This window comes from Lemur catta, chromosome 25, assembly GCF_020740605.2.
Source record: "Lemur catta isolate mLemCat1 chromosome 25, mLemCat1.pri, whole genome shotgun sequence".
NCBI lineage: Eukaryota > Metazoa > Chordata > Mammalia > Primates > Lemuridae > Lemur > Lemur catta.
Window position 1 is genome coordinate 7669441 of NC_059152.1, and position 16739 is coordinate 7686179.

At 41.4% G+C, this 16739-nt stretch overlaps 1 protein-coding gene across 1 annotated transcript in view; it reads right to left on the reverse strand.

Moving 5' to 3' along the window:
* Positions 1-16739, reverse strand: part of PCNX2 (pecanex 2) — a 213885-nt gene that overhangs the window by 96174 nt on the left and 100972 nt on the right. The window contains exons 16-19 of the mRNA XM_045537011.1: positions 16370-16479; positions 15089-15185; positions 4678-4770; positions 3687-3837 (exon numbers count right to left, since the gene is read on the reverse strand). Of these exons, the coding sequence (XP_045392967.1) occupies positions 3687-3837; positions 4678-4770; positions 15089-15185; positions 16370-16479 (451 nt within the window). The remainder of the gene's footprint in view (positions 1-3686; positions 3838-4677; positions 4771-15088; positions 15186-16369; positions 16480-16739) is intronic.

Below are 16739 nucleotides of genomic sequence, written 5' to 3' on the forward strand. Positions count from 1 at the left end.
CAAGTAGAAATACATGCTCAAAGTATGCAGAAGAGAAAGTAAAAAAGTAAGTATGTTCACCGAGTTTAAAGTTTGTTATGGTGAACACAACGTGATGATAAAGTGCTGGCGTTTAAATTAGATGCAGTCCAGCAAGCATGGCTGGTGAGCCTCCCTCTCCACCAGGCACCACGGGGACCACAGGAGGACCAGCACGCACAGTGGACATGCAGCTCACAGTCCACCTTAGACACGAGTAGCTACAGGTGGCGAATGGCACAGAAGAGAGGCTCAGGGAGCAGCGGGGAAGCTAATCTGGTTTAGGTAGTCAGGGAAAGACCCCCGGAGGGACTGATTTTAAACAGAGACTTGAAGGATGCGTAGCCTGGTGTTCACTTAGTGAAGCTGGAGGAACAGCATCCCCCATCAAGGGAACAGCAAGGAGAGCAGGAGAGAGTGTGGTGTGTTCGAGAAACCTTAAGAATGCCCCGAATTTACTGCGCTGAGTCTGTTTCAAAGCCTCGTAGTGTTAGCACGGGAATGTGGCAGGTCAGACTTTACAGGACCTCCTGTAGCTGTAGTCATGTTGCTCTTCTGGGGAACGACGATGGCAGAAACAGCCTGGGAGCCACGTTCAGACTGTCCACCATCTGCCCACCTGGACTGAGACAGCACAAGCAACAGCAAGAACACTCGGCTGGACACAAGTGAGAAGACCCAGGCTTTACTCACTCACTGGCCATAAAATCAGCGGGACCCCAGCTAGATCCCTGGACTTTACTAGGCTTCAGTTTCCACCTGTGTAAAACAGTAAGATAGGATGACATAAGGTCCCAGACAGGGACAGCACGTATCCCTCATCCCACCAGCCAGTCCCGATTGATTAGGAATGTCTGCCGTGGACCCAGTTCTAGACTCTTCTCAGTTAGTGATGTCTGCTCTGCAACCGCTGAGTCCCGGCAGTGGCGTGCTACACCCTTCCTCGTCCTGCTCTGCCCCACCTTGTTTCCTAGTGACGATGTTCTGTGCCCCTGTAAGAAAAAGGCTGGAGCACAGATTTCGTGCGCAAAGTTGTACGACGGGCCTGAGCTTTCTACGCATGTTTTGTTGCTGGTGGAAGAAATGAAGAGTCAAATCCCTAAGAGACCGAAGGGCAGGAAGAAGAGGAAACTGAGGACAGCGATGGTACCGGGATGGTACCAGGATGGGTAACTCAGTTGCAATCACGTCACATGACCATATTTTACATTTTGTGTCTTTGGATTTTCCTTCCAACACACACAATTTTGAAATGAAATCTGTTTAATGTTAAGTACCTAATTTGTCTAACCCGTGGCTCTAGGGCAGCTTTCAGGCCGTTTATGAACAGCTAGCGCAGGCTGGCGAGGAACACGCACGCGGCCACTGGGCAGGCGTGACGTCTCCTACAGGCCCGGCGCTGCCCCACGGGACGGGGAGCCAGACACACACACACGCTCACTTTACCTGTTCTTGAATCTTATACTAAAAAGGCCACGCAGGGTTAACATAGGGAAATGATTCTAGTTTAAATAGGGTTCTGTTAGATTCGGGGGGGAAACAATCACACACACACACAGCCCCAAGTTGTTAACTGCCCACTCTTACCTTTCATTGTTGAATTCCACACCCTACAGGGCCACAATGAGGGGAGCCCAATCTGTGTCATTTTCCTCTCCTTCGATATGACAAGTTCTCTTTCCCCACCCCAAGGTATTTAAATATGTAGGTATAAATACAGGTGTAGGCATGGCCCAGGTACAGGTACAGGTATAGGTATAGATATAGGTACAGGTACAGGTACAGGCACAGGTACAGGTGTAGGTATAGCTACAGGCAAAGGCAAAGCTATGGAGATGGATATTGCTATAGGTATAAAGACGCAGATATAGGTAAAGACGAAGGCATAGGTATAAGTAAAGGTTAAGATATAGACTTAGGTGCCGGTATAGCTGTAGGTACTTGTAAAGGTATAGGTATAGGCATAGGTAAAGGAATAGGTAGAGATAAAGGTTTAGGTAAAGTTAAAAGTACAGAGATAGGTATCAGTATAGGTGTAGGCAAAGGTCTAGGCCTAGGTCTGGGTAAAGGTATAGGTCTACATCTAGTTCTAGGTACAGATACAAGCACAGACATAGATATAGACGAGATAGATAAGCAGATCCCCAAGTTAAAGTTTTTACCCCAAATCTCCATCAACGAACTTATCAATAATGCCAAAATAATAAACCTCAAAACACTCCACTAATTCCACCAAAACTTAGTCTTTCCAAAGGTTTTAAAATGAAAGGGAACTGTGACCCTAACACTGCAGAAGTGGAAACCGCGCTCTTTCATCAGGCTGGTCCACGACTCTGCAAGCAGGCCCCTGCCAGGGTAGGGGTCTTTCTCTCCAAGTGGACTGTGAAACACACAAACCATCATAAATGGAACTATTCTGGGTCTATCTTCTTTCAGTTTTTATAACACTGAAAATAATTTGCATTTAAGTGGCATTTAAAATTACCCAGAACATTAAAAAATACGTTATGCAGCTTGATCCTTAAGTGAGCCCCTTGTAGGTGGGAAGACCAGGTCTCCACGGGAAGGGCCGCCTGAGTGACCCTCCTGCACTTCTACACCCTGTGCTGGCAGCAGGCCCACGAGGCCACATGTCCCCACTAAGCAAGCCACGATTTCCTACTTCAGCTGTTTTGGATTAAGTCAACCCCTCAGACCCACCCAGAGGAAACACTCTCTATCCCGGACAGCATCTTCAGTGACTTCTGCATCTTCGTTTTCTTAATTATGTCCCCCCTTTCCCTGAACCAGGCTGAGTCCGGTACGTTTGAGTCAGCAAACCTTGGTGTCCCTCCTGGACGTGGACACAACTAGATAACTCACTGGCCAACCGAGCAGGCTCAGTGGGCTAAACAGTTCTGTGCAGAATCAGCACATGAGACAGCATTGTTACGACCTGTGACCAACAACCTTGGACGGGTCTGAAAACGGGGATAAATCAGCCCTTCTCCCATCTACTCAAGCACAGAGCATGGAACTGTACAGAGCAAGGGAAGACCTAGCAGAAAAACTGCTACGAGACTTCTTCTCAAGAAGAAAGCTATTTCATATCTAAAGCTCCGGAATTGTCATGACTCCCAGGCTACTCCACGGTCGTGGCGAGAGACAACTGTGGGAACTGCTAAGTCAATCAAGTGTAGATACAGGTGTAGGTCCAGGTGAACAAAGCAAATTAAAGGAAATGCAAGGGGTCAGGGGTCCTGAAGGTGAATGGTCAATCTGTGCGCCATCCCCAGCACTTTATGAAGATGGCTACATGGTCACCTGGCGCTCCTCCTAGGCCCCAGTCGACTTAAGCTGAAACAGCATAATCTTCAAGTCTGAATGATGCAAGCTAATTTTTCTGCAATACCAATAGCCAATTAACATTTTTGTAAAACATACTTCCAATTTGCCCTACTTTAACTTTCTTGTTCTGGTTGGCTAGAATACCTGGGACCACAGGCATACGCCAGGGTACACACTCTTTTTTGCATTGTGGTAAAATAGACCTAATGTGCCATTTACTGTGTTTCAGGGTACAGTTCTGTGGCATCAAGTACATTCACACTGCTGTGCACACTCTCCGGTGTACATATCCCTGGCCCTGCTTTCTCGTTTTTGTTTTTACTGAGGGAAATCTTACTAACCTCTCAGCTCCCGTTGATGATACTCTCTGCTCTTGAGAATGGGGTGTGAAATCCACATCCAGGGATGATGCTTGCGGAGCTGGGGGAGCAGGTAATGAGTCACGAGCCCCACGGAGCCGGCCAGGGCAAACAGCACGATGCTGAGGAACGGCTGCGACACAAACGGGCAGATGCTCGTTATTTACCTGGAGGATACGGGGGTGGGGGGTGGGGGGTTGTCTATGAATAATACATGACACCACCATCCTTCTCCATTATCCTCTTGGAGGGCAGAGAGCAGACTCAGCTCTTGTTTCAGTCCTTTAAAAATTTCTTCCGCATGCCACGAAACTGGTCCGTGTGCTGGGAACCACCAAGAGGAGGATGGAGACGTGGCCCATGGAAGTCCAGAGGCCAAGAGAATTCTGCCCCTCAGAATGCATTTCTACATTTTTCGTTAAGGAGAGGTGGAGAATTATAAACATAGCTAATACATTTCCTCATGGAAAGGGGAGTTTGTAAATGTACAATATTTTTTTTTAATAGAGACAGCAACTGTCTATCAAAACCACAAGCCAGAAACCCCTTCTGGAGCTCTCCACTTTTGTTCTTCTAACTGAACCTTGTGTTCCAATGATCCTTTTGGCTCTGCGATCTCCGTCTGACCCTGATATGGAATCGCCTCTCTTCTCTACTCAGGGTCATGCACCAGTAGTGTCTTCTCCCTACCAACTGTCCTCACGGCGGATGCCACAAGCTGTGCTATTGCTCTTGCAAACAAAACAGCTCCCCACACTGGGGAGAGGGTCAGGGCAGAGCCATCAAACCAAATCTGTGATGGGGACCAAATCACATCTTGGATGAACTGTTCACAGCACATGGATACAGGACTTAAGCCTGTGTTTTCTTCCTCTGGCTACACTACCTTGTCAGTACCCTGTGGCCTCACGACAGCTCTGTCATTAAGGAGCATGAGGAGGCAGGGAGAGTGCAAAGTTGAAGGGATACGTACTCGTAACGACAGGAACACGGTGCTGGCACTGACTGCAAACGAGAGGACGGCAGCGACCGTGCACACGATGAGATCCGATTTCAACATGCCCTTCTGCAGAGAGAGAACCCACGGTGAGGTCCATGCTTGTTTGTTTCTCTCAGCAACTCTGTGTGACAGGTAAACCAAGACCCTGACCTGGATAAACTACTCTCTCAGCCCATCGCTCACCTGACATAGCCCCAGCGACACACCTCGGACGGCTGCTCACCAGCTCCCATTTGGGACTTTCAGGGAGACTAAGGCACATGGCAAGGTTGGCACGCGTGTGCTGACCACGGGAAGCAGAAAGGGTTTCTACACGTGTGAGAGCCACAGCTTCCTTTTCCACAGTCACAGATCGGATACAAGATGCCCGGAGAGCTCCCCAACCTTCGCTTACTGGGGTGTGGGAAAGGAGGACACAGTGGTAATCACCTCTGGGATTTGATCATCCACCAAGCTGGGCAGACCAAGCAGAAGCCCCTACACTGTTCTTATTGCTTTGGCCCAGACCAGATTTTACATCTTAATTCACCACTCAGATCAAGTAAATACCACTTCCAAATTACATAAACATATTTATGTGTGTGTCTCTCTGTTTGTGTGTGTACGTGTGTGTGTGTGTGTGTGTGTATGCCACACAAAATGGTGGCATGAGTAGGGCTAAGGAAAACCAAGCAAAGTTAGATGCAAGAACGCTATTCATGCAGATATATGGAGAATGGCCCGTTAGCTCTGACGGAGAACAATGTTGCTGGCTCATAGATCTAACAGGGACATGAGGGACCACCAACCCTTTTCTTTCTGCAGAGCTGGATTAGCTACAATGTACAATTATTGATCGTTTTTAGGTATGACACTGTTACTTGAAAACTCTGAAGCCATCACTACATGTATCTCTCCCTTTCTCATACTGAAAAAGAATTATGCCTCTTAAATCACTGTTTTGAATGCTACCTGCTAGAAAATTATACAAAAGATACACCTCCATTTCCCCCTAGATCCCCCATTTTTTTCTTTTCTTATTTTTTAAATTAAATTGTAGAGTTTCTTGCAAGTCATGCTGCTGCTTGCTGATAGGAAGACGTAGTGATAAAGGCGGGATCCTAGATTTATTCCTGATAATAGTAATCTGATTTTTTAGGCAGAGAAAAATCACGGGAATTTAATTCTGAACTCATAAATTTTTTGTGCTCACAGATATTCACCAAGAATTGACTATGGCCAAAATTCAAACATCATCTTTCATTCTAAACACTTAAAAAAGGCCAGGCCCTTACCAGAGGAACATTCTGTAATTCACTGTGTTTTTAGGCTATGGAGAGTTGTTAATTTTTCTTTCCTATTTTTCACTGACACGGTTTTATGTCATTTAAAAATCACTGAATGTTTATCCAAAAGAAAGATAAATATTTTCCTAAGTATTCTAATTTAAAATTAAGTGTCATCTTTAACTGACTGACCATCCTTGTCTAGGGGAACAGAGGGGCCACCACCGTGTGAAGACATCTGCAGTCCCACGTGTATCGCAGCACTATCCACAACAGCCAAGATACGGGAACCACCTAAGTGTCTGTCGATGGACGCATAAATAAAGACAATGTGGCACATATACACAATGGAACACCATCCAGCCACATAAAAGGAAATCCTGTTATATGCAATGACATGGATGAAACTGGAGGATCTTATGCTGAGTAAAATAAGCCAGGCATAGCAAGAGAAAGGCTGCATGATCTCACTTGTATCTGGAATCTTAAAAAAAGAAAAGTCAAATATACAGAGATAGAGAATAACCCGGTAGTTACCATGGGTGTTGGGGAGGGTGAATATGGGAAGATGTAGGTTAGAGATTAGCAGATACGTAGGAGGAACAACAGAGACCTAATGTACATGATAACTATAGTTAACAGAACTGCACTGCATTTGGGATTCCTGCAAAATGATTTTAGCTGCCCTTGTCACAAAAGCAAACACTAAAAATGGTAACCACATGAGATGATGGATATGTTAATTTGCTTCACTATAGTAACCATTTTACTATCTTTATGTATCTTATAACAACATCATGTTGTTTACCTTACAGATACACAGTAAAATTTATTTTTAAAAATAAAAATAATGTTTTAAAAAGGAATTTGTAAGACACCTATACCTCAGAAATTACTGCTCTTTCCTGTGAAAGCAGCCTTTAACACTCCAAAAAGTTTGTAATTTTTTTATTGATACATAATTGTACATATTCATGGAGTACATGTTATATTTTGATTGATTTTCTTGCTAAATAACTTTTTACCCATTTAAATGTGTATTATACATCTCTACTTTCTATAAGATATAAATATATGTGAATTTTTTCAGGTGTATTTTGTCTTAGTTTTATTATACAAAAAGAGAATTATTGGTGCTACCCTCTTCCTTCACACACCTGAAGGTTGAAACATTCTGTCAGTCTATTAGATTATTTCCATTATTTAAACAAGACTTTTAGAATCTGTTCTCTTTTATTAAATACCCCAAGTCTTAAAAGTGAATTGTACAATGTTAGATCTTATAAAAATTAGTGCAAAAAGTAATATACTAAACGATTGAAGCAAAACGCAAATTTGGAAGGTCTTTGCAATTTTTTATTATTAGTAACACTGCAGCAGTCCAGAACATAGAGAAGAAAGGGGAAAACCACTACAGCCTGATACTAACGGTATTAGCATTTTTGTCTTTTTCGAGCCAGTATTTTTGCCTGTGAATGTTGAACCGTGGTTCTAGCTATAATCATTATGTATATGAACATTTCTATGTATATTTTATAAATATCTAATATTAGTGTACATATATTAATAATTTTCTACCTTTTCAATAGTACTTTCTTTTGTAATATTTTATATGTATAGGTATATACACAAAAATTGCATAGGGTTACTAATATCACTTAGTGGCTAAATAATTTTCCATTTTGTGATGCTATACACATACGCATATACACACAAACATACACACACACACAGTGCCATAGTGGCCACTCGAAACAGAATTTAGTGAATGAAATTTAATGAGCCATAGTTAGCACAAAGATCCCTTGACTGCTAGTACTGGGTTGCCTTCCATTATTTATTGTGATGAATTATGCTGAAATCATCTTTATGCCCCTAAAACTTTTTTCATATTTTGAATTAATTCCCTAGAAAAACTCTAACAAATAGATTTACTCTATCATAGGTTATAAACATTTTACAATCCTTGATAAATTATGCTTTTCCAGATGACTGTAATAATTTACACAAACACAAATGATGTCTAAGAGACCCCGTCTTGTCCCACTTGGCACTATCATTAATTTTTCCTGTGCTATTGGAGTGGACATAAAAAATGGCATCTCATTTTAATGTGCCTTTCTTTCTTTACAAAAAAAGTATGTATTTCATACATTTACTTACTAAATGATTTGTTCCTAAAGGAAATATGTATATATATAACTTCCAATGGCTTCACTTTGGGGCTCTGATATATACATACATATGTATATAATCATATATAAATGATATATATATAAAATTTGCTTATAGAATCTTAAAAATCAAATTTTAAGGGTTATTGGAATAAGAAAGATATTTAACTTTCATCAAATTTGCAACAAATATTTTACCAAATTATTTGAATTTTATTGCCTTTTTTGTGTATAGAAGTTTAAAATTTTTATGTAGTTAAATCTAACTTGGTGTGTGTGTGTGTGTGGTATTATTTATTTCATGAATTTCAAGTCTGGAAAATCATTCCCTCTAGACTTTGAATAAATGTTTGATTTTGTTTCATATCCTTTTTAAAAAAATTCTTCTATACTTTTAAAAAATGTGAGACAGATATGCAGAAAAGTGCATAAATATGTAATAAAGTGAATGCCTCTGTAACTACCAACCCGGTCAAGAAATCATACATTTCCAGCATCCTAGAAGCCCCTTATATGTGGCACCCTGCTCAAAAACACTCCTTTCTCCCCTTGGAAGATTCCTATCAATTATCCTGACTCCGGTGAAAATCATTTTCTTGCTGTTTTTTAAAAAATGATTTCATTACTTAGGCATGCAATTGTAAGCTGTTCAGTTTTGCCTATTTTTACCCAATAGATAGCACCATACTGTATGCATTTTTTTTGTGCGTTACGCTTCCTTTGCTCAACGTTATGTGGTTAAGAGTTACCCAGGCCATTGCATATAACTGTAATAAGTTCTTTTGCTTTGCCATATGCTACTCATTCTACCGCTGGAATTTCCAGTGGCTTCACAGTAAATATATAGGAGGAGCATTGCTGGCTGCAGTGTATTCCTATCTTCAACTTCATAATACCAAGCAGCCTTACAAAATGGATATAGTAATTTACCCTCCCACCAGCAGTACATGAGACTTCCCTCGCTCTACACTTTTGTCAACACTTAGCATTGTGAGAACCTTCCATCATTTATCAGTCAAATGGTATGTCAGTATGGTTTTAATTTGGAGTTTTCTGATTACTAATGAGGTTGCCTACATATTCATGTTTATCATTTACATTTCCTCACTTGTGAAGTATATATATGTACAAGTCTTCTGCCAGTTTTCAACGGAGATATCTGGTTTCCTATTAATTTATTGGAATGTTACAGCATATAGACACTAGAGCCTTATCAGTTATACATATTTTAAAAGTTATTTCCCATTGTGTGGTTTAAGTCTTTTTTCTGTATAACTTAAAATGATAAATCAAAGGTCATAAATTTAATGAAATTGAATTGTTTTGTGTTGCTTTAAAAAATTCTTTCCTACCCTGATATTATAAGATAGGTTTCTCTATTACACTTTCAAGTGCTTTTAGGCTTTGTTTCCAAGTTTAGTTTATAATTCACTTGGAATTGATGTGTAAGTAGAATGTGACATAGCAGTCCAATTTTATTTTGTACTTACGAATAACTTCTATTTTTTATCATTCCATTTTTTCCTCTGTATGGGGTTGGAAGCTACATGCTGTTTCTATTCCTTTAGCAGTTGCACTAAACATTCCAACATGCATACTTAACTTACCACAGTCTGAAGTTAATCAGTACAGGCTGAGCATCCCTCACTTGAAAATCTGAAATCCAAAATGCTCCCTTCTTTTGAGCGTCATGTTGGCACTCAACATGTTTCAGATTTTGTGTTAGAGATACTCAACCTGTATCTTTATTCTTCTACTGGACATTACTAAGATCATTGAAGACTTGGAGTCCATTTCTCCTCCTGTCCAAACTTGTATATTATTGTAGTCACGTATTTCGATCCGACCCTCCATTTATTAGGCCAACCATACACTTTTATTGTGTTTCATGCAGTTAATATCTGTTCAGATTTACCAATACCCCTGCCACTTTCTTTTCTCTTTGTTCATCCTTGCAAATCAGACGTCCATCTGAGATCACTTTCTATTGATACGTATCCTTCAGAATTATAATTTTTGAGGGTCTCTCAGCTTTTGTCTAAAATATTTTTATTTTGCTGTCATCCTTGAAAGATATTTTCACGGAATATAAAATTCTAGCTTGGCAGTCACTTTCTTTACAAAACATTAAGTGTCAAACAACTGTCTTCGGGCTCCCATGATTGCTCCTGCTAAGGGACCCTTCTGCCTGTCACTCATTTGAATGTAATCCGTTTATTTTATGTACTTGCTTTACGGTGGTCTGTGTCGTTGGCATGCTGTGGTTTCACTAGAGTTCGTCTGGTGTGAATTCTTTCTTCCTTCATTTACCCTGCTTGTGATGCACTGAAATTCGTAAATCTCAAGATCAGTGTCTTTTATCAATTCTGGTAAATTCTCAGATGTTATTTCATCAGATATTGATCATGCCCCAGTCTCTCTCTTTCTTTTTCTAGGAATTCTGATTAGATATATTTGAGATCTTCTCAGTCTATCCTTTAAGTCATCTCTCCCCTTCGTAGATCTTCATTTCTCATCAATCAGTGTTGCATTCTACAACTTTCTTCTCTTTCAGTTCACCGATTCTTTCTTCAGAGGTGTCTAACCTGTGTGTGTGTGTGTGTGTGTGTGTGTGTGTGTGTGCGCGCGCACTTCAATTGCTTCATTTGTTTGTTTAGAGAATTCTACTTGGCTCTCTTTCAAACCTGCTGCATCATTTTAAACATGTTCTAGTGTCTGTACATTTTAAAACATGCCTTTTACTTCTTTAAACATAGTAAGTATAGCTGTTTTAAAAATCTGTGTCTCATACATCTGAAGTAGCTACAGATTTGTTTCTGCTGGTTCCTTATTTCCTTATGTAGTTATAAAAATTTTATTGTAAGCTGCTCATTTTCCTTTCCTTAAAATATTGGTTTTGGGAACACGTGGAGGCCCAGGACGAGAGACTCCTCCAGAGAGGACTCGTTTGTTTCTGCAATGAGCCATTTCCAGCTGGGGACCACTTGACGCTCTATCTATAAAGTGAAGGGTTTGTATCTACCCAGCTGTCTGAGCTTGTGTGCAAATACATGGAAAGTTACACCTTCTCAAGGATTCTCTTGTTCTCTCAACACGGAGGGGAGCCTGCTTGTGTCTCCCTGGCACTGGGGACAACGGCACTCACTTCTGGTGGTTCATCCTCACTCTGAGACTGTGGCCTTTATTGTCCCAGCCTAATGATGGATGGTCGGCACGGGACACCCTACCCGGGCAGGCCCGGGCTTCAATTTCTCTTCTCCACAGTCTGAGGGCTGAACGCCAAGGCCCAGAGTCCCCAGGTTGGGCAGATCCCCTGGGGCACAAGAAGCTTCCTGCCCTGCCATCTCCAGGTTCCCCTGTTCACTCAAATTTTTACCTGATAATTCCTTATTATTTTGTCAGTTTTTTGTTACATTTAAGGAGGATTTTTTTGTGTATCTTATTCACAATTTTTAGTTTCAATCGGCAGAGAGTTTGCTTATAATGATTTAGCCTGCCATAACACCAGGAATGGCAAAGTCCCACTTGATGTCTCCTCCCTCCCTCTCACTGAAACTCTTTAATCCCGCTCTAATTTACACTGGTGTCTGGTGAGCGACGAGCACATAAAATTCTTGTTTCTCTCCTACTGCTAAACAATTATCTCAATACCGTACACTGAAAATCAATTCTTGATTGTGACATTTAATGTTCACATAATACATTCATATAAATAATTTGTTTCCTGTGTCTTTCTGATCCACTAATCTCATTCTTTAATCTTGAATGATTTCATATTTTTTTCTGATTACTCAGTCTTTACTCTTAAATCTCAAAAGTACTAAGTTCGTTTGTCTTATTTTTTTTTTTTTTAGGTTTTTTTAGATTACTATTAAGTGCTTTTCTTCTAAATGAATTTTAAAATCACTCCCAAACATTGTGAACATAATTCCTTTGGAACTGTTTTGAACTATATGAAATCTATAAATTGTTAGAAACAATTGGCATTTTATAAATCTCAGCCTTCCCATCCAAAATCATGTTATGTCTGTTTATCACTACTTATTCAGAACAGAACTTCATTTACATTTTAATAGACTGCTGTAGCTGACTTTATTTGTGACACACTTGTTAAAATCATTTTCATTATCAATTCATAAATTTTGTTCCTATCGTGATTTAGAATCATGTTTTCATTATATTTTCTAAGGTTATTTCTGATATGTTAGAATGCTCTTGCTTTTCTAAATTTTCTAGTCTTTAGTGGTATCTATGAATCCTCTTATTAATCATAGTTGATTTTTAATAAACTTCTCTGTGCCTTCTAAACGTATATAATAACATAATCATTAATCTGTGTTTTTTTTCTTTTTCAGGCCTTACACTGGCCAGAACTTCTAAAACAATATTTAATAAGTTAATGTTTTGCTCTCTATTTTAATGGAAGTCCATGCATGTTTAACAAAGAAACATACTAGCTGCTAGCATACTGAACATCCTAAGTTCATTGTAGCATTTTACGTAGCACTTCATGCTCCAACCCTAAAAAGGGGCTACAGGAGCCCTGGTCCAACATTCTGCACCCAGCAGCACCCAAACAAGAAAAATCTAGACGTTGCAACCAATGGTTTAGAAAAAACTATTTAAATAGGTTTTGTTGTTGTTGTTGTTGCTTTTTTGATTTGTCTTTTTGGTCTCTAGGAACTGAGGAAAATAGAATAAAAGTAATAAATCTAAACATAAAGTGTGTTGAGAATGATGAAAATGTGTGAGGGAGAAAAACCTGCAAGTCTGTGCTACTAAGGAACATGGAAAGAGACTAACAGGCAAAGCACTAGTGGAACGTTTATGTCTGTATGAACTTTTAAATTTTGCTAATAAACTTTGTGTGCACAACTTTTCTTGCTCCTATGCAAATGTATAAGCCCACTGGTCTATCTCGGTTTCTAGATCAAGGTTTCTTGAAGTACAATCTGTGGATTACCTACACAGAATCACCTGAGTGGACATTCTTGTTAAAATGCAAATTCTCAGACCTCCTCACAAGCCAAACATCAATAAATCAGAATGAAGAGGGGAGGACTAGAAAACTGCAATCTGATGAGGCTCCCTACCAGGCTCATCATGCAAACTACAATGCAAGAAAAGAGACAGAGACAGAGAAAATAAGAAAGGGAGAGAGAGACACAAAGAAACAAAATCAGACCACGAGGAGGAGAATTTTATGCATGCACTAGGGCACAAAAGGTTTTATACATCAAACTGTAAAAGCTGAATCTGATATTCCCATTAAAATATTATAATTAGACCAGGGACTTTTCAAAGAAATGAACACAAACATCTTATTAAATCATCTCACAAGTTATGTGTTCTACATTGTACAAAGCATTTCAAAGGGTATGAAAACCAAGTGAGGCAACACCTAACCGTCACATCTAATTATACTAATGAAATACTACCAGCATCTACCAGGCAAATTTCTTATCTCATTTCTTAGTAATTCCTACATTGTTTTTATCTGCAATAAATCAGAAAGTGGAGAAGCATCTTCGTTAGTCATGAAATCCAGGAAGGTTTGGGGACATAGTTTCTCTCAGATATCCACAGGAAGACTTTTGCATAGACCTGGGGCCACACTGTGGCTTTTGTGGAAACTGTCGTAGGACTGTCAGTTTGATCCTCCCTGTGAAGTTTCCAGTATGAACATTAGAGGTCAGATCGTGGATGCTATGTTTGAATGTCAAATATCTCTCCTCTTTTTTAGCTTCTATCTCATCATCCCCAGCTGCTTCCAGTCGTAATCTGCTTTTCAATGTATCTCTGTTTAATGAACCACACCCTCACTTGTGTCAAGTGATTTGTCCTTTAATTCCTATATGGTGACGTAAAAACCTCAATACAATAGCTTGAACTGTGACCACACTCAAAGACACACAAAGCTGAGTATGAATTTTTTAAAAATGTTATCATGTTGGCTGTGAGTCTTGCATGTTGTTTTGAAATGGCGGACTGCAATTTAACTCATGTAAATTCAGTGGAATGTAGCAACACCTACAGTGCACTAGGCATCGGCTCTGTGGATACCAAGACAAATGAGACATAGGTCCTGACCGGAGGAACTCACACGCAATAGACCAGTCACTGTTTTTCCTTTTGTCTGTCATTTCTAAAACAACAACAACAAAAAAAAACAGGGGAAGCTTGAGTCGAAGACCTCAGACTGTTCCAAGGTCAATATTCACATGTATGGGAGCTTACACAATCAACATGCACTGCTTTTCAAAGCACTAATGTTTGGAAGTGGATGCCAAAGAGATCGCATCTGCTCAAAGGATCTTTGAAACTGCCCAGAGCCATCTTCCTGATGAAAAAGGAAGTAGCATCATTATTTTACAGCTGTGGCATTCTCCCGTGCCCTCCTTCTCCTCCTCCCTCCTTTCCCCTGATGTGCTCCAGCCAGCATGCTAACTCCTCTGCCACCCCGGCCCCAGGCCTAAAGCCTAAGGGGCCGTAACCAGGGCTGTGCAGATGTGAAGCGTGGCAAAGTGCTCTGAGCTCAGCATGAGGCTGAGGGGGAGGAGCTGTGCCTGGACCACAGCAGAAAGGCAGGTAGGCTGGATGTCTGTCTGAGAAACTGTTATTTCTGCAGAGCACACCTGCTGTTTGATGCCAGCAATGGGCGGAATTGACGGAATGCGGTTCATGCAAATACCCAGGCAAACTGCAGCCAGCGGGGGACCAACCGAATGCCCACGGCAGGTGCACTCAGCATCTGCCTTCAGGATGCTTTAAAGGTCTGCACCTGGCAGGCAGCTCGGCGGCCCAGCGCTCCAGGCATGGACCAAGATAAGGCACCTCTTCCTGTCCTAGTGCTCGAGCCCACCTGGCCGGAGCCCCACTGGGAGCCCGAGCCCTGCTGACTCGCAAGGCCCTCTGTACCACGTTAACACAACACAAAGATCTCACCACCGAATCCTTCATCTTCTTGGGGAGAGGGTCTGCAACCGACTCTTCCAAATTTTCATGTAAAAATTTAGGGAACAGTTTGCACTGAATAAAGGACCTGGAAGTGAAAAAACACACAGGTGTCACTTTATAAAAGGTGTGGCTGGGACAGTGTGGAGGTGAACACGTCACCTTAGACCTCACATCCACCAATGGCAGAAGCAAGTGCTCTCTCCATTCAAAACTTCTTAATAAAAAGAGGTGCCTGTTCAAGGGATCACACAAATAAAGTTTTGATTTTTCAAATTTCATCCTAATGAAAACAGTCAAGTGCCTCAGGGGTATTGGTGGCCCCTGCCGTCAGCGGAGCAGGGGACCCTCTGTCTCTGCCAGCCCACGGCAGCTTCACCCTCACAAAAATTGGCAGAAGTTGATAGTCCAGTAATACAACTGACACTAAAAATTGTGTAAACCACGTTTAACTTTTCTCTTCCCCAGTTTTTACCTGCCGTTCATCTTGCTGGACTTAACAGCCTAAAATTAGGGTGTCTCTGGCCCCAAAATAGTTACATTTATCTTAAGTCAAAATCTTTGATGAGTTTCGACAAATTCCATGCGATGCCACTGTCAATATTCTAAACTCACTTTGGCATCACATGTAGGATTTCGCATCCCAAAGTACCTACATCTTACCAAAGACTTAAGCGATGTGATTAAAGAGAAGGCTGAATGTATACTTCCAAGTTACTAAAGATTACACCAAATATATTTTAAAACTGTGATGCAAACCTCACGTTAAATCCAGAGGCCACTGGCTGTATTGGGAACGACAAAACGACAAAATAAAACAAAAACCTTTCCTTTCAGAGGTGCCAGTTGGGTCTCCACAGGGTAACCGCCTAGGATAAAGGCAGCGATACCACCTGATGAATCCATAGAGGGTACTTGTTGAGGCTTTTGCTTCTCACACAACCCCCCCCCCCCAAGGGAAAGTCACACAAGGCTTGGGTGCCATCAGCCGTCTGTTCCTGCCACTGTGCGTTTTGCTCCAAAAGCACAGGCAAGCGCAAAGGGGAAACATGCCCTGGAAGTTCACCCTTGATTTTCATTAGTTTCTGGTCAGTCGTGCATTTATCCCACCCTTGTCCAGCAAGTGACCGGCTAGTTTAGTAACAAGAGTCACGTTGCAGTCACGTTGCAGTGAGCACTGCGTGGCCGCCTCCCAGCCTCAGGGAGAGGGCAGGGCTGCGGGAACCGTGCCCACGGCGTGGTGACGAAGGAGCACAGGCGTGGGTTACTCACATGAGCACGGATGGGTCACTGCTCTGCCGGCTCAGATGGTAAGAAAGTGCAACCAAGAGGCCACAGAAGGCTGAAAAAAGCGCTGGGATGTGCTGCATACTCCACGGTTCCTAAGGAAAAGAAACCAGTTAGCCAAACGGGTCCACAGCTGGGGGTGTTCCTGTGGCCACTCCCACCTGGGGACATACGAGCATCTGATGTGCACACAGAAAATTCACCTGCTCATGTATAAACATTGACTTTGACAGACACCAGGGTGGAGGAATTTCAAACTAATTGCACATACTTATGAGAATATGTGCTACTTAGTCTTTCTTGAAATGAAGCTCAAGATTTTTATAAAATATAATATTAAACACGTGTCGCCTCT